The sequence below is a fragment of the Coenobita brevimanus genome, chromosome 94 (assembly GCF_032717465.1).
Source record: "Coenobita brevimanus isolate Jiangsu-jjx chromosome 94, ASM3271746v2, whole genome shotgun sequence".
NCBI lineage: Eukaryota > Metazoa > Arthropoda > Malacostraca > Decapoda > Coenobitidae > Coenobita > Coenobita brevimanus.
The window spans coordinates 37,276,140-37,300,431 of record NC_137047.1 but is presented as its reverse complement, the minus strand read 5'-3'; the positions used below and the strand labels follow the sequence as shown (position 1 = coordinate 37,300,431).

Here is a 24,292-nt window from a genome sequence, read left to right as displayed (position 1 = left end):
CCCTCTCCCATTTTAACTACTGCCATGATGGAGAAGAATTATGATCAGTCCAGAATCTGCTAGATACACCATTGTTGTCTGAGAAGCTTCTGCTGCCAGTTGTCTGTCTTATTTGTCCAACAAACTCCCCATTTGGAAGGCATCCTTTCCCTTATTCAGTTGTGCCAATGATGTGAGTGCAGTGATATCCCATCACATCTGTCTACTTCCATGGTGGTATGTACGAGGTGTTAAGTAAATCTGTAGTGTTAAGCTGTCGTCCCTGATGGTACCTTTCAGTCAGTAAAGTGATTAAGAGAAATGAGAACTGGCAGCTGAAACTTGTGCTCTAACCTCGTAGAAGACAGTGTATTACACATTGATAACTGGTCTGGTGCTGTTTTATGATGTGTTTTTGTATGATATTGGTGGCAGTATTGTGGTATTGTAGGTGGCTGTGGACATCAGGCATGGTGGTTTTGGATTTCAGTAAGGTTTAGTGAATTTCCGTAGGAGTAACCTTGGAAGGCCACCCAATTTACTGTATCACTTTGACCCTGCGTAACAAGTTTCAGTTTGACAGGTGGAATGGAGGCTAGGGAAGATAAAGTGGTGAACAGTTAAGTTTTGGTCTTTCAAGAAACATGTTACAGTATTTTGTAAAATAATTGGATCAGCGAAGTTAAGCAACGTTGGGTCTGGTTAGTACTTGGATGGGTGACCGCCTGGGAACACCAGATGCTGTTGGCATAACGTTCTCCCTACGTGTCAAGTGGGGTTGGTGGAGGATTAGTGCCCCTCCCAGTAAAAAGCTGTTGGCCACCCCGTTTGGGATACATGGCGTCTGGCAATGAATGAATGAATGAACTCTGTGTTGCTCGGATAATCACATTTACTCCGTGTACAGTATATAATAAGATAGGATGCCTTATCTTTTCCTTAGTATTTTTGGCTGCATTACCAAGGTAATTTTATTAACTAACTTTGTAAGCACTGTGTTCAAGTAGTCTACTTGTCTGAAGACCTTGTGCAGTACTGTACCAGTTAGATCCCATATTATATACTGTACCCCATATTTTTCTGTTGCTGATACTTAGTATTATTTACTGTACTGTAGTTTGTTAACCTTACAATATGTTAGCATTAATCACCTGAATCTGAGTGATGCCCTTCTTAGTTTTGCTATTCTTGTTGCCACCTAATGATTTTATTCATATATGGGAAGGCTTCGCATATTCTGAGGGGTTATTAGGGTTTTATCTAACCCTTCCAATTTGAAGTCTATCCTGAGCTGAATAAAGTTGTCAGGATATAGTAAGAATAACACAGAAAAACTGGTCCTTGGGCTAAATAGTTTCATTATAGTACCTAAAGTCTTGTATAGTAGGCATAATGAAGATGTTGTGCCCAGTACTGTATTGTGCAGGCCTTTGGTACAGTACTATTTGATCCAGTGATATGTCGCACCTTCAGTAACATATTGTTGTTTTGATTGATCATTCAGTGGCTCACAAATGAAGTGGATGATGGTTCATCGGTCCGGCAAAAAAAAGTCGCATTATGCTGGCAGGTAAAACAGTGATTAGTTGATGGTGGAGGAGCTGCCAAATGTAGAAAATAATGATTGCTCTCAACTCGATTGCTTAGGATGGCTTGTTGCATCACTAATTAAATTTGTCTTCCTGATCAGGAAAGTAAAGGGATGTTCATGGATATAATGCTTGACCCTTCTAATGCACATGCAGAATTATTGATGTATTTTACAGTACAGCACAGTACTGTACAATAATATTAAATCAGAATAGATGTATGACAGAGTACAGTGTGCACTGCATTTGTTTCTGATATGCAAATGGAATTAGCAAAAACATGCTATTAACATTACAGAAGTGCAGAATTTAAAAGTATCCGAGCAGCAAGTGATATATATGTATATTTCGTATATTGTAGTGCCACGTGTTTAGAATATAGAGCCCAGGGATGTCTTTTTCATTTTGGTCTTGCCCTCTTCTGATGATTTTATAAAATTTAAGAAAATTTTCAATTAGTGGAGTCCATTATACTGTACTGTAGCTCTAATAAACTTTTTCAATTTAAGAGACCATCCCTGTGTTAAATATAATTGTCTGGTAACAACAAGAATTGGCTAAAAGGATATAACCCAGATTCAAGGCATTGATTAAGTCTGTTACTGAAAATTTGTTTTGGACAGTTTTAGGGAGATTAACATAACTTATTTTTAAACATAATTATTAATAAATGTGTGTCTTTAACGTCACATTAACCCCTTCACTTTTAAACATAATTATTAATAAATGTGTGTCATTAATGTCATGTTAACCCCTTCACCTTATCTCTTCTTGTAATCAGGCCACCACCAGACTTTTGTTTATCTTATGGGAGATATCCTTTATTGGTGGAAATGGTGAAATCTATACAGTATGTAATCTGCCTGCCTGAAAGACTTACATATACTGAACATTGGTATTTTTGTCTGTTGGCGGCAAGCTTAAAATTTAATGTCATTGCAGCAGAGGGGTTGACTGGACAGCATGATATCTCATGTAGCTTTCAGATATAAAAATGGCTGTTGGCTCTTGCTCATCTGTTGCTAATCCCAGCTTATAATCAGATTAACTAGTAGCTACTGTATTTTAATACAGCTAACATTAGATGATTTTATAGTATTCGGCTGACTGTTATCACTGACGCCATTAACCCTCTCATTATTGGAATTTCACAAGTATTTTATTCTAGCAAACATTAAACATTTTATTGAGCTGAGAGTAAGTCATAGGTGCTAGATAATGTTAGTTTGTAAAGAAGACTTGCTCTGTGCTATCGTTTTATGGAGTAGAGTACCTGTACGCTACAGTATTATTTCTTTGACTTTTCCAATCATTCTTCATGGTTTCGGTTCTGGTTCATATTTATTTATTAAAGTGGCTACTGTTTTAAAGCAAATGCTGTTGAAATGTGAATAGCAAATGAACAAAAATTAATAGAGTGACTTACATGTGGTAGGTTAGGGATAGGTCATTTAAAAAGGCGAGTTCAATTCTTGTAGACTTTATTTACTATTAACTGACCTTTTTGATTATCCATCAACTCCTTCCTCCCATATGTATGTGGTTAATTGAGGTTTTACTGTAAGTACAGATAGAAATGTAACATGAGCTGAATCAATGATGGCAGGCATTGTGTAAGCTGGTCATTTGGTCAAGGGAGCAGTCTCATCTTTGATTTCACCCAAACTGAATCTAAGCTGGGTGATGCCCTGCAGGGTGTATTTGATCAGCTTTAACAATACCTCTGATGAGTGAATGTCAGGAGGGGGTGCTTCTTCACTGACAGTGTTGGAATGGAGGTTGGATATTGCTGAAGTGGGTCCAGTAATGTTTGTGTGGCAACTGTTTTATGAGAATAGTTTTGTTGTGAGAGTGTCTTGTAATGACAGGAGGGGGAAGAGGGGAGGATGGAACAGGCTACTGCACAGAATTATGTGGCTCTCATACAAAGTAGATTATCAGATTCAGACACCACTGTTATTTGGTAGTAGCAGTGGTGTTTCAATGGCCTTTCTGGAAATTTATGTTGTCCAAATTTAACTAGGCTTCATACGACGAAAAATAAGCTGGTGCCAAGGGTGACTGGTGACAAAAAAAAAAATTGGTGACAAAAAAAAATAAGTAAATAAGTTTCTTTTCCTGTTTAATATTCTCTTCGTACCCCTTCCTTTGAACATGAGAACAATCTGAATAAAATTATAGCTCACCATTTCTATAAGCTTCCTTTCAGTGTACAATACTGGTACTGTGCAGTATTACCAGATGATTAATTATTTTGCCACTGGATTTTTGATAACAACATAATAAGGGAGTAACACTGTTCCAATGTTAAAAAATATAAAAAAGCTGGAATGAGTCCATCAGCTGCAGCATTGAGGCAGCTCCTAACTGCCGCTTTCGTCAATGTCTGATGACCAATTTGTGTGGTCATATCTCTGCCTCTCGTAATTTTTAGATATCATGCATCTTCGTCTTTATTTTGGCAGTTGTCACTAAGCATTGTTATTTTCAGTGAAACATGGACTAGTTTTTTTTTTTTTTTTTTTTTTTTTTTTTTTTTTTTTCATGCCCTCTTGAATGAAGTCATTATCCACTAGGTTGGGATTATCTGTCCTGGTTTGTGTCCAATGGCACAAGTACATTTTGATGTAAAAGAAAGAATGCACAGAATGCATATAACTGGTACCTGCACAGCTGTTCACTCTGTGTCTTTTTTACACTCATTTTCAATATTATATTGCCCATAAACAATACAATGTGCAAAATATGATGCTGGTATTCATGTGTTGATTTGGTGCAGGTCAGATAGGAACTATGGCATCTTAATTTATAACTACAAGGATATGCAGAATGCACACAGCTGGTACGTGCACAGCCATTCACTCAATGTCTTTATTTCACTTATTTTTAAAATTACTTCATAATATATTATGCAGTGTACAAAGCTTCTATTCAGGTGTTGTTCTGGTTGGGCTAAGCGTCACAGCTTGCATCCTTGATCCACATGACACATGCCCTGCTTGTAGTAGAGGCCCACACAGCATTACCCACATCTTGGAGCACTGTACAGCACATACAACAATGCAACACTAAGATGCAGACACACCATCAATGGTGTAAGAAGGCTATGGGATGACCCCATAGTGACAGTTGTATACTTGTAGACAGTGGGTCTGCCTGGCCAGACTTTTCTATGGTCAAACATCAGCAGCAAGTTCCACACTTTTCAATTGAAGATGCTGTAGCTGCATTACAACTACCACCAGATGAGGTTATTCAGTGTGAGAGAGACTAAACTGAAGGGGTTGAATATAATTTTCATTAACTTTCTTTTTCCAATTTGGGTGTAGCTTTTGAGATGGGTGAATTATTTTATAATCCATCACTGATTGCATTGCGCAGTTGACCCTTGTGCGGTGTGGTGCGGTAAGGATCTGTCCGTTCTCCCCTTGGGGCTAAGATGTGAATGAATGTGTTTGAATGGATGAGTAATTGGGGAGTGTGTCGTCCTGTCTCGGCTACCTCCCTTTCCTTGGGGGAAGCAGCCTAGGTATATAGATAGATAGATCACTAACCCATTCACAAAAGGTCTCTAAAGCTTGATAAATAGTCTGGACGTAGCAGGAACCAAATATAAATGATGCTGTAACTTAGCAATAACCAAATATAAATGACTGTGTAAATTAGAAAGAGCCACGTATAAATGACACTTTTTGATGAGGTGTTATTTATATCCTTCAGGTAATTTTGTTCAGCTTAGGGGACTTTTTGAACTAGGGGTGTTAGATATAGCCTTCCTTAACCTTGTCTCTATTAAGGTGTAGTTTTTAGTTGAACAAAATTGTGCTGGCAGCAAGAATTACAATGTGGACTATCCTTCTCTGCTAGGGTGCTCTCTTCAGTGGCATAAAATTAAAAGGTAACAGCAAGTATATGATATAAATGAAGCTTTTGTCTCCAGCTCATGGTGGTCTGGGGTGGAGATGGGACCTCCTGATGCCATCTTGGGAGTGACTGAAGCCTTCAAGCGTGATACCAGCGCTAAGAAGATGAACCTTGGTGTTGGGGCGTATAGGGATGACAATGGCAAGCCCTTTGTTCTGCCCTCTGTCAGGAAGGTTTGTTTTGTACTCTAGTGCAATGCTTCTCAAACTGCCTAATATTATGGACCAGCAGTTTTTTTCCCAGTGTGCTTGGAACTAGTACCATATTTGCGCTATACAGTATTTTACATAACATCATTAGTTAATGCTGGAAATAATGTAATAAAAAAAAAAAATACAATTTTTTTGTTTGTTTATTAGGGGTACAAATAAAACAGTCGTACAATATAATAAAAAACTATTAAAAAAAAACAGACTGGCTCTCTCCTCACAAAAGTATGAACACTGTTATTGGTAAAAAAGACAGTGAATAAAGGAGGGTCAAAAGTGTTAAAATATTTTACATACCGTATTAAACCCTGATTAATGATGGCATTAATAACAATAAGATTGAAAAACTGAAAGGAACTGGTGACATTAATTTCTGTCTATCTATCTATTGCCAGATGCCATAATCCCATAAGGGGTGGCCATTTGACTTTGAGTTTTGTTTTACGGGGAGTGGCACTAACCCTCCGCCAACCCACTTGTTGATACGTAGGGAGCATGTATTGTTTGGTTATATGGTTACCACCCAGCATCATAAATGGTTTCTTGGCTTACAGGAAACCATTTGGCTTGTCACTCAATGTAAAGCCACCTGTAAAGGAAAGAAAAACAATAAGAAGTGACAGGAAAGATGGGAGAAATAGGAAGAGAGGAGGGCAGGCACAGAAAAAGAATGATAAAGGATAAGGAAGAAGTAGGCAGCGCCACATGAAGTGAGTGGATGATGGTCACCACCACCTACCACCAACATTTGAAAACAGTAATTTTGAAAACTTGTAATATCAAGAAACTAAAGACATGGTGACAGTGTTCTAACCCACTGTGATGTCTGCAGTTTTGTTTCAACATCGTAGCTATACACCCACATTTCGTCACTTGTTATGACATGTTTCAGAAAGTTTTCATCTGCATTCAGATAATCAAACAGCTCCTGACTGACTGACATGGTTTTCTTTTTGCTCATCTTTTAACTGATGTAGAACAAATTCTGCATCAACACGATGCATCTGCAGTTTTTCTGTTAAAATCATGTGACACAAATTTTTACAAATGTCTGCTTCTTTGGAAACTTCGCATACAGTCAGGTGATTATCGTGGGTCACAGCGTGCACTCTCTCAACGTTATCATTGTTTGTTGAAATGGAAGGCCGTCCAGATTTGGGATCTTCAGTAGATTCTCTTCTCAGTTTGATCCACTGGAGCCACTTTTGACATTACATGTGGCTCAAACAGTCCTTCCCATAAGCCTGTTGCAACATTAGAAAAGTCTCCTTAAAAAATGTTCCCAATCTGAAACAGAAATTCACGCAAGCACATTGCTCTTCAGGATCTTTCATTGTTCAGCTTGCAACAAATCGCCAAGTGTACTAAAGACACATTCACTGAAGCGTGTGTACCTCATAGACAACATGATGTGGCTAGCATTAGACTTAAGCTCAAAGTTGCTGTTACACAATGCCCCCATCACAAGCCTGCAATGTCGGGTTTTTGGCGAGCTATTTAAAAATCATGGTTTCCTTTTGGATTAGACTTAAGCTCAAAGTTGCTGTTACACAGTGCTCCCATCACAAGCCTGCAATGTCGGGTTTTTGGCGAGCTATTTAAAAATCATGGTTTCCTTTTGGATGGACCTTGTATCGATCAAATAGAGTACAGTACCCTTGCGTCCAACACGCGTGAGTCCAGCACGGAGAGCAATTAATTATTATTATTTAATACGATTTAATTACTGCAACACGAGTGTGTTAGCATAACACGCACAGAGCTCCGAGAAGTGGGCGAAATCCGCAGAGTTCACTCTAGCACAATCACCCCCAGTCCAACACGGTCATACTGGACATTCCCATGATGATTATAGCCAATGAAAAACTTCTGATCAAGTAGCCTTCCCTGCCCGCTATCGTGACATGATCGTGATGCCGCTCAATTAAAAACGCTTCTGGTGTCACGTGATGTTTTGTTTACATTTCTCCCGCCACAGCGCCACTCAGTCGCATAATTGCATTGGAAGGTGCTTTTTTCTTGCTGCATTTTCTGCCCTTGTTACTGCATTTTACCCTGCTCACGATGCCTTGGAAGCCTTCTGAGAACCCCAGGAAGCATCGGCACCTCCCTCAGGCCACCAAGCTAGAAAGCATCGAGAGGAAGAAGAAAGGGGAGAGGAAAGTTGACATTGCCAAGGCCTACGACATGAATGAAGCCAACGTGATCATAATAAAAAACTTTAGACAAGATCCTGGCAGCTGAAGGCTATCACACGGCACTTCATACCAGGTTTGCTGAGGATATGATGGTAAATCGGAACGGTAACGTGGTAAAATTGCTGACGATACCACGGGCATTTGGAATTCATCTGGCTGGATTCCTGCCGAGCATACGACGGCCAAACAGTGTGACCAAAACCCTGTTGACTCGACAGAGAATGTATCATACTACAGCATTGAACATTTAGCCTGACACTGAATACATATTAATATTTTAGAATAAATATCAATCGTTTTGAAACCCTTCTCATCGGCGTGCATACCAGTTTATAAACAAAGTTGCTTCTCCTTATTCTCTACCGAGTCAGCGACAGCGATCACTTTCCACAGTCATGAGATGGGGCTCGGGCAACAGTGTGAGGATTACAGTGCTAGGACAGGCAGAAGCAGGACCTTCCATGGCTGTGGACGAAGATGGTGATTCTGAGTGTGATTTCGAAGGATTTATGAGGGAGGTTTGATTTCAAAGGATTTATGAGGGAGGTTTGATTTCGAAGGATTTATGAGGGAGGCTGAGGAGGAGCAACAGCCATTACCCGCTAGTGACGCCAGCAGCCATCCTCCGGGGACCCAGTAGGACTAACTACAGCCTTGGATACCACCTCCCATTCCCAGCAAGCCCACCAACACTATCCTAGAAGGTTAGTTATCATTCATAGCACAGTACCATTTATTATAATTACAATAGTACCAGTATATGTATAGGTATATGGTAGGTATTTAGGGTGACTTTTCCGAGGGTTGCTGACATAATTCATTTTTCCCCATAAGCTCTATTGTTAGTCCAACACGTTTTTGGTCCAACACGTGACCCATGCATGACAATATTACCGTGCTGGATGCGAGGGTACTGTACTGGGAGGTGTTTTGTGCTGGTGAGGTAATGTTGATCACAGAGAATGAATGAGTAGTGTATGATAGATTTAGGAAGTGGAGTTATGGAATGGGTTTCAGTCAAGCCTTGCTCTGCGCTTGATAGCTGTGTGATAAGTCACTATAACTATGAACTAAAGTTAAGACTAACTTTCGGAAGAATGATGGTGAAATGATCGTGAATTTGCTAAACGATATTTGTGATGGCCGCCTATGAAAATTTTGTGTGGATACGGTGACTGATGCACGCTGACAGTCAGATGTTTGACTCAGTATGGCTGTCCAGTGTTTACATGTGCAGAACTCTCATCTCAGGCCTCTGCGCAGGTGGCCTTTCTGCATCATCCCTTTGAAGACCCGTTATTGCTCGACCAGTCACTCATGTATCCAGCGCCGGTGATTGTCTCCCACACGTTCTTGGAGTTAACTAAAATTATCACTTGTATAAGGTCGTTGAAACACCATCTTTATCACCATATAACAATGCAAATACAGAGTGATTGGTGCTGTAATCAATAGTAGGTCGAGAGATAACTCAGAGTTTGAAATAACTGACACTGATAACTTACGAAGTCTGTCCAAAAAGAAGTTGAACTTTTTAAATAGTGCACCAACTAGCCAAGGTAGTGTGATAGTGATGGGAGCTCTGTGTAGTGGTCTGTCACGTGGATGTATGCCATTTGGTTGAAGGCAGGAGGGTACACCCGTGGATACAATTTGGCTGACTGTTTCACTTCCTATGCATCTCACTCAGCTGAATAAATGAAGGCTTATGTGGGGATTAAAGGTACCAGAATATTTCACTTCTTACGTTTCTCACTTGAGCTTCAATCAGACATAAACTTCATTACGCCACATGACTTAGACATGGAGGTACACACGCATGAATGTCAAGTTAGTGCACTTGGTGATTTGCTGCAATTAAATTCAGTTTCAAATCAGGAAAAACTTTTACTGAGACTTTTCAAACAGTGTATTACAACAGGCTCATGGGGAGGATTGTTTAAGTCATGCACAATGTCACAAAGGTTCAAACAGTTCAAATGGGGAAGAACATCTACTGATGATGATCCCAAATCTGGATGGCCTTCCACGCTAACAGACGATGATCACTTTAAGAAAGTATATGCTGTGATTTTTGAAAATTGTCTCCCACTGTCCAGGAACATTCCAAAGAAGTGTGCATCTGTAAAAGTTTGTGCCACATGATTTTAACTGAAAAGCTGAAGGTGCATCATGTTGTCACAAAATTTGTCACATCTGCTGACATGAACAAAAAGAAAACTGTGTCATGGGCAGCCAAGAGCTGTTTGATTATCCGAAGGCTGATAAAAGCTTTCTGAAAAGTGTATTAACAGGTGATGAAACGCAAACGCCGGTGTGTGGCTACAATGTTGAAACAAAAATACAGTCATAGCATTGGGCTGGAATATTGTCATCACAATCAAATAAAGCACATCAGAGTTGCACAACTGTGAAGGTGATGTTGAATGCCTTTTTTTTTTTTTTTTTTTTTTTTTTTTTTTTAATAACTGGAAGGGCACTGTTCATTGTGAGTTTGTTCCACATGGCCAGACAATGATCAAAGAGTTTTGTTTATGTTCTGACGTGTTTGAGGGAGGCAGAGCGAAGGAAGAGGACTGAGGCGTGGACAAACAAAACCTGGTTGCTGCACCATGACAGTGCACGTGCTGGCGTGTCGCTTCTTTGCCATGACTTTTTGGCGAAGTATAAGATGACTGTTGTCCCCCAGCTGCCTCCTTAATCTCCAGATTTTGCCCCTGAGGACTTTTTTTTTTTTTTTTTGTTCCCACAGTTGAAATCTGCCCAGAAAGTTGCCGATTCCAAATGATAGAAGAGGTAGGAAAAAATTCTCCAAGTGCGCTAAACACACATCTGTTCAAGTGCTTTTACCTCGATGACTAATTGATGTGGCATGATGTGAATAGTGTAAGATAAACACTCAAAGTCGCTGCTACACAGCTCTCCTGTCATGGTCACACTAAGCCAGCTAGTTGGTGCACTGCTTAACCCAACAACTGCAGGTTATATTCCAGAATGGCCAGTGTTCGACTGCTACTCACTGCATATCAAGGAAGTTGAGCCATGAATAGTAGGTTTTGTGCTTCGTTTTGGCATGATTTTTGGTCAGCTGTTCATTTGTAAGTCAGGTGGAGACATCTAAATTACCTTATCATAAACTTATGTACCCTCTTTCACCTCATAAGCCTAAAATGCTTACAGTAAAATGACATTGTCGATTTTTGTCAGGTTAATGCCATGGTTGGTGTTATGGCACTTAACCTGTGCATATGTAGTGCCTGAACTATAACACATACTGGTAATGACCTAAAAATGAGAAATGTATACTTCATTACATTCCCTCTCAATCTATAAGAACAGAAAAGGAGTGCTAGATACTTTGATTTTTTTTTTTTTTTTTTTTTTTTGCTACAGAGGTCCCCATGAATGCTAGTGGCACAGATGATAAGTTAAAAAAGTTTGATTTCTTTTGGAACAGACCTTTTGTGTGTGTGTGTGTGTGTGTGTGTGTGTGTAAGTGTACATAGAGAGAGAGAGAGAGAGAGAGAGAGAGGATTTTTTTCTTTTTTAGTGATCATTAGCACGTGTAGATCAGATATTCATCCTTAGGTCTTTAGTGAAAAAGTTTCTAGAAAAGGGAAAGAAGTTACATGTGCACTTCATGGATTTGGAGAAAGCATATGATAAAGTTGATAGATAAGGAATGTGGAAAATATTAAAACACGTGGAGTAAATGGGAAGTTGCTGAATGCCTTGAAGAGTATGTATGAGGCTGTTATGGCTGTAATGCGTGTGGATAGTGAACTAAGTGGATTTTTCTGTCCGAATGTTGGATTGAAACAGGGATATCATGTGTCCATGGTTGTTCATTCTGTATATGGATGGGGTTATAAAAGAGATACAAGGTAGGGCAGTGGATGTTGGAGCAGCCCTAATGGGAGAGGGCAGTATTTGGAAACTTCCTGTACTGTTGTTTGCAGATGATACTGTACTGTTATATGAAGATGAAGGGGAATTGCAATGCTGGGTGAATGTTCTTACCTTACCTAATTGTTCTTACCTAATTGTATCTTTACAGGAATGAGTCAAGCTCGTACTGTCCCTTGTCTTAAACCATATTTATCGTACATATCCTTAAATTTGTGAATTGTTTTGGCACACACTATTTCATTCGGTAGTGCATTCCATTGATCAATTGCTCTGTTGGGAAACTGAATTTCCTTACGTCTTCATCACCTCTCTTCTTATGCAGTTTTTTGCAGTGTCCTCTTGCTGATGCTTCTCCATATGTTAAGTAATCATTTATGTCTATTTTCTCCTTTCCTGATATGCACTTATATAGCATTATCATGTCACCTCTTTTCCTTCTCTCCTGTAGTGTTGGTAGATTCAGTTTATTTAGTCTTTCTTCGTAGCTTAGGTCCCTTAAGCTTGGTATTCATCTTGTAGCGGCCCTTTGAACTTTTTCAATCTTGTCTATGTGCTTTTTGAGATGAGGACTCCAGACTACTGATGCATATTCCAGGGTTGGTCTAATGAATGATGTTATTATCCATCTTAGCATGTCTTCATTTATGTATGTGAATGCTATTCTCATATTTGCAAGCAGTGTATACATGTTCCGTACCTTCTCGCTGATGTGGTCAGCCGGAGATAGTCTGTTATTGATAATCACACCTAGGTCTTTCTCTCTTTCTGATGTGTATAGGGTTTTATATCCTAACTTATAATCCCAATCAGGTCTTTTTCCACTTTTACCAAACTTGATTACATGACACTTGTCCACATTGAATTCCATTTGCCATGTACTACTCCATTCATGAAGTTTATTTAATTCTTCTTGTAGCTCTTTACAAGAGTCTGTGTTAGTAATTCTCCTTTGTATTTTTGCATCATCTGCAAACATATTCAGATAGCTCTCATTTCCAGTGTTACTGTTTATATCATTTATATACACTAAAAACATGATTGGTGCCAGCACTAAACCCTGTGGTACTCCACTAGTCACTTCTTTCCATGATGAGTAGTTTCCTCTTAGTACTGTCCTCATTTCTCTTTTTATGAGAAAGTCTTGCATCCAACAAAACAGTTTGCCTCGAATTCCTCCTTGATGGTACAGTTTCCATAAAAGTCTTTGGTGTGGTACTGTGTCAAAAGCTTTCTTGAAATCTAAATAGATACTGTCCACCCATCCTTCCCTTTCCTGTATTGTGTTTGTTACTCTGTCATAGTAGCTCAACAGATTAGTAACACATGATTTTCCTTTTCTGAAACCAAACTGTCTTTCTGTTATCATACTGTGTTCTTCTAGATGATTTACCCAAGCTTTTCTTATAAGTTTTTCTAATACCTTGCGTACAACACTGGTCAGTGATACTGGTCGGTAGTTGAGTGGATTTTGTCTATTTCCTTTCTTGAATAAGGGGACAATATTTGCTTTTTTCCAAATATCAGGTAGTTTACCTTGACTCACGGATTTCTTGAAAATTAAAAATAATGGTTTACTTAACTCCTTTGCACATTCTCGTAATACCCAACATGAAATTTCATCAGGACCACTTGCTTTTCCTCTGTCTAATCTACTTAACTCCTCCTGTATTACTTTTTCTGCTATTTGTATATCTGGTAGTATGTGTAGACATGCGTGTTCCACATAGTCCCTCTCAAAATTTTTTTCTTCTGTAAAAACTAATTGGAAATTCTTATTTAGTGCTTCACAAATATCTTTCTCTTGCGTATAAGTGATTCCCTTGTCTGTAATGGATTGTATTATATCTTTTACTTTGGTTTTGCTTCTGATATAGCTGTAAAACAGCTTTGGTTGATCACTACTTTTATTTATTATATCCTCCTCAAACTGCTTTTGGGCTTCCCTCCTTATTCTTGTATAGTCATTTCTTGCCTGTTTGTAATTATTATACGCCCTTTCACTGTTGTGTCTTCTGTATCTATTCCACGACAAATCTCTTCTTTCTTTTGATTTTTTATTTTCTGTATTGAACCATTTCTGTATTTTCTTATCTGCTTCTTTGTGCTGTGGGATGTACTTCTAGACTCCTATTTCATAAAATTCACAAAATTTTTTATATACAGCATTTAAATCTTGTCCTCTAAGCTCATTTTCCCAATCAACTTCTAAGAAATACTTCTTTAGGTCTTGATAATTTCCCTTTTTATAGTTTAGGCTCTTTTTTGTAACTGTCATTGCCATTTACTATGTCATATGCTATCCTGAAGTTATAATTTAGTACTGCATGATCGCTTTTGCCGAGTGAAGGGTGATATATTAAACTGTCAGTATCATTTTCTTGCCTAGTAAATATTAGATCTAGCACTGAAGGTACATCAAGTCCTCTTTTTCTGGTGGTTTCCCTCACATGTTGCGTTAAGAAAAACTCTTGTACGAGATCCAGGAGCTTTTGGTCCCAACAGCTTTCTTGGCTATTTATATCCAGAGTATTCCAATTTATATTTGTATTGAAGTCCCCAGTCTGGGAGAGTGTGTAAGAAGTGGATTCTTATGGTGACTGTAGGGAAGAATAAAGTTACGTTTTTCGAGAGAAATTAAGTCTCTGAATGCACAGTGAGGTTGGATGATGAGGAAATGGAAAATATGAGTGCATTTAAGGTCTTGGATAGTGTGATGAGTAAGGATGGGAGTTTGGAGGATGTAGTCAGAGGCGCACCCAGGGGGGGCCCACTGGACCCGGGCCCCCCCCTAGCTCTCTGGATCCTTTTAAAAATTTATATATATTTATTTCGATAACTGCAAAACGTGAAAAATTGGCAAGTACAAACAAAGACTCAGAGTGTGTATTGACGTTTCGCCTCGTGGCTTCCTCAGGCTCAGAATACAATTGCTGAATATACACCACATTTCCTGTGTATATAGCAAAAGGCAGTGGGGATGTGAGGGGTGAGGTATTGGCTAGGGGTGGTAAGGGGGATAGGTAGGGTAAGGAAGGTGAGGTCCAGGGGTAAGGGATTACAAATCACGTCACAAAGACGGAGAGAAACAAGGGACAGGTGAAGTGGGAAGTCCTTAGGGAGAGGGATGGAATGTTGGGTAAGGAAATAGAGGTCACATGGGGAAAGTGATTGGCAATCCCAGCTCAGGTGTGTGTGTGTGTGTGTGTGTGTGTGTGTGTGTGTGTGTGTGTGTGTGTGTGTGTGTGTAGACTTAAAACGACGCAAATGTCTGGAGGAAGCTGTTATAGTATGTTCCAATACCATTGAACAGAGCAGCGGATCTTATCACCTATCGGATCCTGTGGCCAGATATATTGTCAGTAGGATAGCTTCCTCACATCACCCCCCCTGAACTCAAAACATCATCCCTTCTGCCTTCCTATCCATCCCCATCCCCTCTCTTCACCCAGCTTCTTGCCCACATACACATCATTTGCACACACACACACACACACACACACACACACACCTGAGCTGGGATCGGCAATCCCTTTCCCATTGTGATCTCTATTTCCTTACCCAACATTCCTTCCCTCTCCCTAAGGACTTCCCACTTCACCTGTCCCTTGTTTCTCTCCATCTTTGTGCCGTGATTAGAAATCTGGACAGAATAGGATTGAGACTGAATGGCTTGTTTTTTGTTACTTTGTTAAAACGATAAATATAAACAAACAAGTTTGTTTAAATAACTGACGACCTACCAAATAATCTATCATTCTATCAGTATATATATATATGTCTGTGTCTATATCTATCTATCCATCTATATATATATATAACATATATATACGACTTAGAACTATAAAACTTATATGTAAACTTCAGGAAACTGGCAAATGGGCCCCCCCCTTAGAAAATTCCTGGGTGCGCCACTGGATGTAGTGCTTGAAAGAGTGCAACAAGGAAGAATGGTTGCTGGTTCATTGAAAGCAGTGATACAAAATAGGGAAGTGAGCATGGAAGTAAAAAAGTCACTGCATGATAGTATTATGATACCAACTCTAACATATGGGAGGGAAGCTTGCACCTGGTTGGAAGGACACATGATAAGAGTGAGAGCAGTGGAAATGAGTTATTTGAGAGGAGCATGTGTGGTTACATGGGGTGACAGACTGACAACTGAGGAAGTGGAGGAGCATTGTGGTGTGGATGTGGATGTGATAGAAATTATTGGGAGAAATACTTTGAGGTGTTTTGGCCATGTGAAAAGGATGGAGAGTGAGACTAATGAGGAGAGTGTATGTGAGTGAGGTAGAGAGGGGGAGAGGGAGGAGGAGGCTGAAAATGAGAGATGGAGTGATGGAGTGGAGAGATATACTGTATGAGAGAGAGGGGGGGTTTGTAAGCTGAGGGGAGGGCAGTGAAATGGCAGAGGACAAGGGGACATGGAGGCAATTTGTTTGTGGTCACCCCTTATGGGATTCAGGCATCTGGCAATAAATAGATAGGTAGACCATGTACTGCTGTTCTTGACCATAAATACGTGCTGGTGTTTATGACCAGGTGGTGGTGTTTGTGGCCATGACCAGGTGGTGGTGTTTGTGGCCATGACCAGGTGGTGGTGTTTGTGGCCATGACCAGGTGGTGGTGTTTGTGGCCATGACCAGGTGGTGGTGTTTGTGGCCATGACCAGGTGGTGGTGTTTGTGGCCATGACCAGGTGGTGGTGTTTGTGGCCATGACCAGGTGGTGGTGTTTGTGGCCCTGACCAGGTGGTGGTGTTTGTGGCCCTGACCAGATGGTGGTGTTTGTGGCCCTGACCAGGTGGTGGTGTTTGTGGCCATGACCAGGTGGTGGTGTTTGTGGCCATGACCAGGTGGTGGTGTTTGTGGCCATGACCAGGTGGTGGTGTTTGTGGCCATGACCAGGTGGTGGTGTTTGTGGCCATGACCAGATGGTGGTGTTTGTGGCCATGACCAGGTGGTGGTGTTTGTGGCCATGACCAGGTGGTGGTGTTTGTGGCCATGACCAGGTGGTGGTGTTTGTGGCCATGACCAGGTGGTGGTGTTTGTGGCCATGACCAGGTGGTGGTGTTTGTGGCCATGACCAGGTGGTGGTGTTTGTGGCCATGACCAGGTGGTGGTGTTTGTGGCCATGACCAGGTGGTGGTGTTTGTGGCCATGACCAGGTGGTGGTGTTTGTGGCCATGACCAGGTGGTGGTGTTTGTGGCCATGACCAGATGGTGGTGTTTGTGGCCATGACCAGATGGTGGTGTTTGTGGCCATGACCAGGTGGTGGTGTTTGTGGCCATGACCAGGTGGTGGTGTTATGACCATTTGGTCGTGCTTTTGACCATCTAGTGATGTTTGACCATATGGTGATGTTTATGACAGTTTTATGGTGTTGATAATCATTTAATTGCATTTACAATGTATTGAAGAAGTATTTGTGATAATGTGATGGTTTTTATAATCGCACACATTTGAGTCAAAGTATTTGTTTGACGTAGTATTTTCTGTATTGAACAAACTGAACCTTGAGATCTGCACAGGGTCCTGTATGGCACATAGTGTTGCATTCAAGATCAACAGCAAGTAACCAGAGTGAAGAATAAAGTTATTGTGTACTGATGTATTGCTCCCACATCGTTTGTTATGAAATTAACAGTATAAACACAATTCATATTCTATCTATCTATCTATCTATTGCCAGACGCCTCAATCCCGTTTGAGGTGGCCACAAACAAATCGCCTCCAAGTTGCCCTGTCCCCCGCCATTTCACTGCTCTGCTCCCAACTCACGCCCCCCTCTCTCATATACCTCTCCACCCCATCCCTCCATCTCATCCTCGGCCTCCCCCTCCCTCTTCCCCCCTCCACCTCACTCACATACACTCTCTTTGTCAGTCTTTCACCCTCCATCCTCTCCACGTGGCCAAACCACCTCAGTGTGTTCCTCATAACGCTTCCCATCACATCCACATCCACACCACAACGCTCCTTTATATCCTCATTCGTCAGCGTGTCTCTCCATGTGACTCCACAGGCTCCTCTTAAATAACTCATTTCCACTGCTCTCACTCTTGACTTGTGTCCTTCCAACAACGTCCAAGCTTCACTTCCGTATGTTAAAGTTGGTATCACAATACTGTCATGTAGTAACTTTTTCACTTCCATGCTCACTTCCCTGTTTCTTATTACTGCTTTCAAAGAACCAGCAACCTTTCTTCCCTGCTGTACCCTTTCAAGTACTTCACCCTCCAAACCTCCATCCTTATTCATCACACTACCCAAGTACTTAAATGCACTCACATTTTCCAATTCCTCACCATCCATCCTCGCTGTACATTCACTGATTTCACCTCTCTCAATGACCATCACTTTACTCTTCCCTTCATTCACCTTTAGATTCCGTTTCTTACACACTCTCCCAAACTCATCCACCAAGCCTTGCAGCTCCCCTTCGTCTTCACTCAACAACACAGTATCATCTGCAAACAACAGTACAGGGAGTTTCCAAACACTGTCCTCTCTCACCAGGGCCACTCCAACATCCACTACCCTACCTTGTACCTCTTTTATTACCCCATCCATGTACAGATTGAACAACCATGGAGACATGACACATCCCTGTTTCAACACAACTTTCAAAGAGAAAAATTCACTTAGTTCACCATCCACACGCACTGCAGCCTTCGCACCATTGTACATACTCTTCACAGCATTCAACAACTTCCCATCTACTCCATATATTCTTAACACTTTCCACAATCCGTGTCTATCCACCCTGTCATATGCTTTCTCCAAATCCATGAAAGCTGCATACAACTTCTTTCCCTTCTCTAGAAACTTCTCCACTAAAGATCTAAGAATGAATATCTGATCTACACAACCTCTTCCCTTCCTAAAGCCTCCCTGTTCTTCTCCAACTAATTTCTCTGTTCTTTCTCTAACTCTGTCAATAAGTATCCTACCATACACTTTTCCTATTATACTAAGAAGACAAATGCCCCTATGATTACCACACACTTCTTTTTCGTCTTTCCCTTTGTACAAGGGAATAATTATACCTGACTTCCAATCCTCCAGGACTCTACCTTCCTCCCAGGCCAATCTGCACATCTTCCACATCCATTCTACTACTATCTCTCCCCCATGCTGCAGCATTTCACCACACACTCCATCAATTCCTGGGGCTTTCCCCAATTTAACTTTCTTCATTGCTTCCGCAACTTCTATTCTACTGATTTCTTCCTGTCTTCTCACCTCCCTCCTTCTCCCAGCCATTCCCCAGCCACTTATACTTGCATTACTTCCATTCTCTATGTTCAACAATTCCTTAAAGTGTTCTCTCCATCTGCTCAGTTTTTCTCCCTTCTCCACTAGTAATCTACCATTTTTATCTTTCACTTCCCTGCTAACCTCACTTCCACCCTGTCTTACACTTTTCACCTCTTTCCAGAACATTTTCTTACGGTCCCTCCACTTTACACTCAAATTCCTTCCAAATTCCTCATCCACTCTCTTCTTACTCTCTCTTACTAATCTTTTCACCTCTCTCTTTCTTTCTACATATAACTCTCTCTTCCGGCTCTCAACTTCTTCCATGCCCCTATTTCTCATCCATTCATTGTATGCTTTCTTCTTTTGTGCCACAGCCTGTTTCACCTCTTCAGTCCACCACGCTGTTCCTTGCACCCCCCTTCGTCTTCTCTTCCTTCCACAAACCACATCACATGCTGCACATATTTCTTCTGTAAATATCGTACACACACCTTCCACGTCTATTATACTAAGAAGACAGATGCCCCTATGATTACAACACACTTCTTTTTCCCCTTTTCCTTTGTACAAGGGAATAATTATACCTGACTTCTAATCTTCCGGGACTCTACCTTCCTCCCAGGCCAATCTGCACATCTTCCACACCATTCTACTACTATCTCTCCCCCATGCTTCAGCATTTCACCACACACTCCATCAATTCCTGGGGCTTTCCCCGATTTAACTTTCTTCATTGCGTCCACAACTTTCTACATAATTCATAATTCATGAGTAAAATTTGTCACATGATAGAAGAAAAGCTGGATGAGGACGAGAAGATGTGGGCCAACCACGAAATTGGGTGTGACATCGTTACATTAAAAGCTTACTTCACTGAAAGTTTTCGTAGTTTGTATTGCAGGTTATTATATTGTAAAATACCATATATATTTGCACATATTTTGTACATCAGTGGTTGTGGCTTGTGTATAATGTTGTTTATATTATTTCTGTACTAAAATATCCTACCATTTTAGGCCGAGGAAATCATCGTGAGCCAGAAGCTGGACAAAGAATACCTGCCCATATCCGGCAATGCTGATTTTTGCAAGAAGGCGATTGGGCTTGCTCTTGGCGACAATAATCCTGTTCTTGCTGATGGACTGGTAAGACATTCATCAGTTACAATCATTGGTACTGCAATCCACTCACTTGCTGTAGTGTTGCCTTTGGGTGACTGTACTGTATGCTTGAGTTATAAGCCAGTTGGATCCTGTGCAGTCCAGGAAACCAGCTATCATTATTGCATTGGGTGGTAACAGGTGGATGCTGGGAGGTCTAGTACGGTAGGTTAAGACTAACCATAAAAGGTTTACATGCAGTGGGACAGGGCTCTTGCTAACTGCCGATGGTTGCAAGCCATTTGGCTCCTAAGGTTTCACATTTACGAGCCAAATAAATTTTTGGTAGCCAAACTTACTACCAGCCGAAATATTTTACAAGCAATAAATATATTTATCAGTTTACACATTGTGATGATTAGAATCATATACAGTACAATCCCAGCTATCCGGTATCCAGACAAACGGAATACTCAGAACAACAGGAAAATTCAAGGGCTGGTAAAAATGTCTGTAAGTTATAACTGTGCGCCAATTTGAATGGACCGCCAAACCGCCGTTTGATTGTGTCACGCGAGGCTGGATGAAGTCAGACAAAGCGAGTTGAAGGCATTTCCGGCTAATGTAAATCCCTAGCAAATCCTCTTAACCACCCCTCCTCTCCCCCTCTTTCCCCTACTTGAATTCAGTCATCCTCCACACCCTCCAAAAATCACCAGTCTGCGTTTTGCCACCAGACAGTAAACAAGCTCTCTTGCTATTGTGTTCCTCTGATAGACGGTAATTTGTACACTCCAAAATGCCTAAAGCGCAAACTAAACGTAAGCGTATCGTGCTTACCTTGAAACAGAAGCTGGACATATGCAACAGACTTGAAAAAGGCGAACATTATAAAACACTAATGGCTGAATATAAATGTTAATAGGAATGAAAGTTTACTTTGTTGGAAGTAAAATAAATAAATAATATGCCTGCATTTCATACGTACATCATTTATTTTATTTTCTGCAAAACAGCTGAGTGGCGGGTGAGGGGTGGAGTGATGGAGGTCAGGTGGGGAAGAAGAACAGTCGGAAACGTAAACAAACTCACATGGGGGCACAGGTGTCGTGATAATTCTACAGTGCAGTCTTAACACATCATCAGTTCACTAATAAATGTTCAAGCTTTTATTTCTTTATTTTATTTTTCAATTTTTATGAGTACAGTACATATAATGAATACAGTAATTCTGTAAACAATGGACTGGTGCAATTTGCAGTACTGCTAGTTGCTAGACATTGCACACACATCCGTTATGACCATGGTGTGTGTTTACAAGGCAGTTTTTCAGGCGGAATCTCTTAGTGTAACCCCTAATGTGACTGGTGAGTACCTGAACTGTATTTACTGCTGTGATAGCCTTTGTATAGATTTGACTTGAAAATCAGAAATACGGGAAAAATCTGTAACCGGGAAGGTAAATTCCCCAAGCCACCCGGTTAACTGGGATTGTACTGTAATGAGGTTTTAAACATTTTTTGCAAAGGTGACAAGGAAAGACTTTATAATTGATCGATTGAGATTTACTCATTTAGTAGTTTACTGGGTTTTGAAGTGGATGTATTTTCTCCTCGCCAAAAGACAACTTGCATGAAAAATTTGTTTGCCGAAGGGAAAACATACTCACATTTGCGAGCTGTGGCTTGCCAAACAAGAGCACTGTGGGATGGCTGGGGTTCAAGTCTCACAGAAATAAATAGTAACTGTCCAAGGGATAAGGAGTCTAGCTGTGGTGGGGCAGTAAAAGATTGGATGATATATTGGTTTTTTAATCTATTCTTAACAAAAAAATTTAAAAACACCTCTCATATCATAACCTTTTTTCTGATCGTCAGTATGGGTTCCGCGAGGGATGCTCCACTGGTGATCTTCTCACCTTCCTTTCAGACTCCTGGTCATCCTCCATTTGGGACTCTGGTGAAAGTTTTGCCATTGCGCTTAATGTCTCAAAGGCTTTAGATTGAGTCTGGCTGAAATTCAATTTCCAAACTGCCCTTTCACAGTTTCTATCCGTCTGTCTCTGCCTTCATCTCCAGCGTCCTTTCTGGTCATTCAATAGCTGCTGTTGTGGACAGCCACCATTCTCCTAGGGCTATCAGTAGTGGTATTCCTCAGGGTTCTGTTCTATCATTAACTCTGCTTCTTTCTATCCATCAATGACCTTCCAAGAAGTACTTCTAACCATATTCACTCATACGCTGATGACCCCATCCTTCATCTTTCGATCCGCTTCCTGCAGTGTCCATCTCAGCAGTTACTTCAACTGACAGGATGAGGCTAAGGCACACTTAGTGCCTGACTTAGCTTGTATCGCTGATTGGGGTAAGAGTAATCGTGTTGTTTTTAATGCATCAAGAACTCAGTTCTTATGTCTTTCGACCCATCAGAGTCAACCACAGGAACATTCTCTAATTTTTAACAGTACCCAATTCAGTCCTGCATCATCCTTGAACATACTTGGGGTTTTATTTTCTCGGGATTTTTCATGGAAGGATCCTCTTTGTAAAATCTGCTTCCAAGAGATTAAGTGTGCTAAGCTGACTCTGTGCCGTCTTTACCCCTGCATAGTTGTTGACTTTATACATGGGTTTTATTCGCCCATGTAGAGTACAACTCTTGTGTGGGGAAGTTCCTTACACAGCTCATTTCAGCAAGGTAGAGTCAGGGGCATTTTATCTCATTAACTCTCCTCCCAAGAAACCATTTACTACGCTGGATGGTAACCATATAACTGAGGTTTTTGGCAGGGTTAAATGTCCCCCAGATTCCTCTATCTAAAATCACTTGATAATGGCAAATGTTTTGGAGAGCCTTAGAGGGCCCAGTACCTGGCCAGGGCCCCAACCAAATGGGCAGATTCGCTTGGCCATGTGGAATGTAAGAGGTGTGAATGAGGAGAGCAAAAAGGTGGAAGTGGTGAATGTGTTCAAGAGTGAGAGATATGTCATGATGGCATTGTGTGAACAAAGATGAAAGGGTGTGAAGTAGAGGAGTGGGAGGGTGTGAAATGTGTAAGATCGGGCATATGGGCAAGGAAGATGCAAGGAGGGAGTTGCTTTGTTAATGAATGAGGTGTGGCAGAGTGGCATGAGAGATTACAAATGTGTCAGCTCGAGGTATATGTATGTTAAGTTCAAGTTTGAGAAGGTAAAAGTGGCTGTGATCTTAGCGTATGCACCGTGTGAGGGCAGGAGTGAGAGAGAGAGAAACACAGGTTTTGGGGTCAACTGGATGAAGCAGTGGGAGAAATGCCCAGGAGCTATAAAGTGATCATAATGGGGGATATGAATGGAAGAGTAGGCACTGGTCCTGAGGATGACATAATGGGTTGTAATGGAGTGCAAGGAGAAAATGATAATGGGAAGCGAGTGAAGGATATGTGTCAGGAAAGGAAGGTGTGCATTTGTAACTCTTATTCCACACAAAGATACACCTAATGGTTGCTCTCCATGCTGCTCAGTCTCCGGTAGTCTCCCTTATAACTGAGGTCATGCTTTGTGACCTCATCCCAGATCTTTTTTGGTCTGCCTTTTGCAACCCTACCCCAATGTTACTACTGCTCACTTTCTCCTCCCAATTGTCATCTCCCATCCTCTCCACATGCCCAAACCATTACAATCTACCTTTCCTGTTCAAAACACAAATATACTCCAGCCCCATCCATTGTCTTAACTACCTCTCCTCATCACATCGGTTCACTCCAGCCCCATCCTTCCTCTTAACTCTTCCATTGCAAACCTAGCCCCCCCAGGCTTCACATTCAGTGACGCACTGCACGTCCACCTAATCATTGTTATTTCTGTACATTTGAGCCAGTGACTATCCTTATCTTTTACTGCCCAGGTCTTACTTCAATATGGCATTACCCTCCTAACACATGCAGCATATAGAGATGCCTTAGCACGGATGGAGAGCCCTCTAGGTGTCTGGAGAGACAACAGTTCCCTGAACTTCTTCCAGTCACTGCTCACTCTAGCCACAGAACTAGCTCCAGCCCCACCCCCAGCAGGGTTGGCAAAAAATTCTTTATTTGAAAAAGCCCCACCCACTTTTTTTTTTTTTCACAAACTAACCTGAAAA

General features: G+C 41.0%; 1 protein-coding gene across 1 annotated transcript in view; it reads left to right on the top strand.

The window, feature by feature from the left end:
- The window catches only part of Got2 (glutamate oxaloacetate transaminase 2), a 110,564-nt gene that overhangs the window by 20,638 nt on the left and 65,634 nt on the right, over positions 1 to 24,292 (top strand). The window contains exons 2-3 of the mRNA XM_080282729.1: positions 5,509 to 5,665; positions 20,087 to 20,215. Of these exons, the coding sequence (XP_080138855.1) occupies positions 5,509 to 5,665; positions 20,087 to 20,215 (286 nt within the window). The remainder of the gene's footprint in view (positions 1 to 5,508; positions 5,666 to 20,086; positions 20,216 to 24,292) is intronic.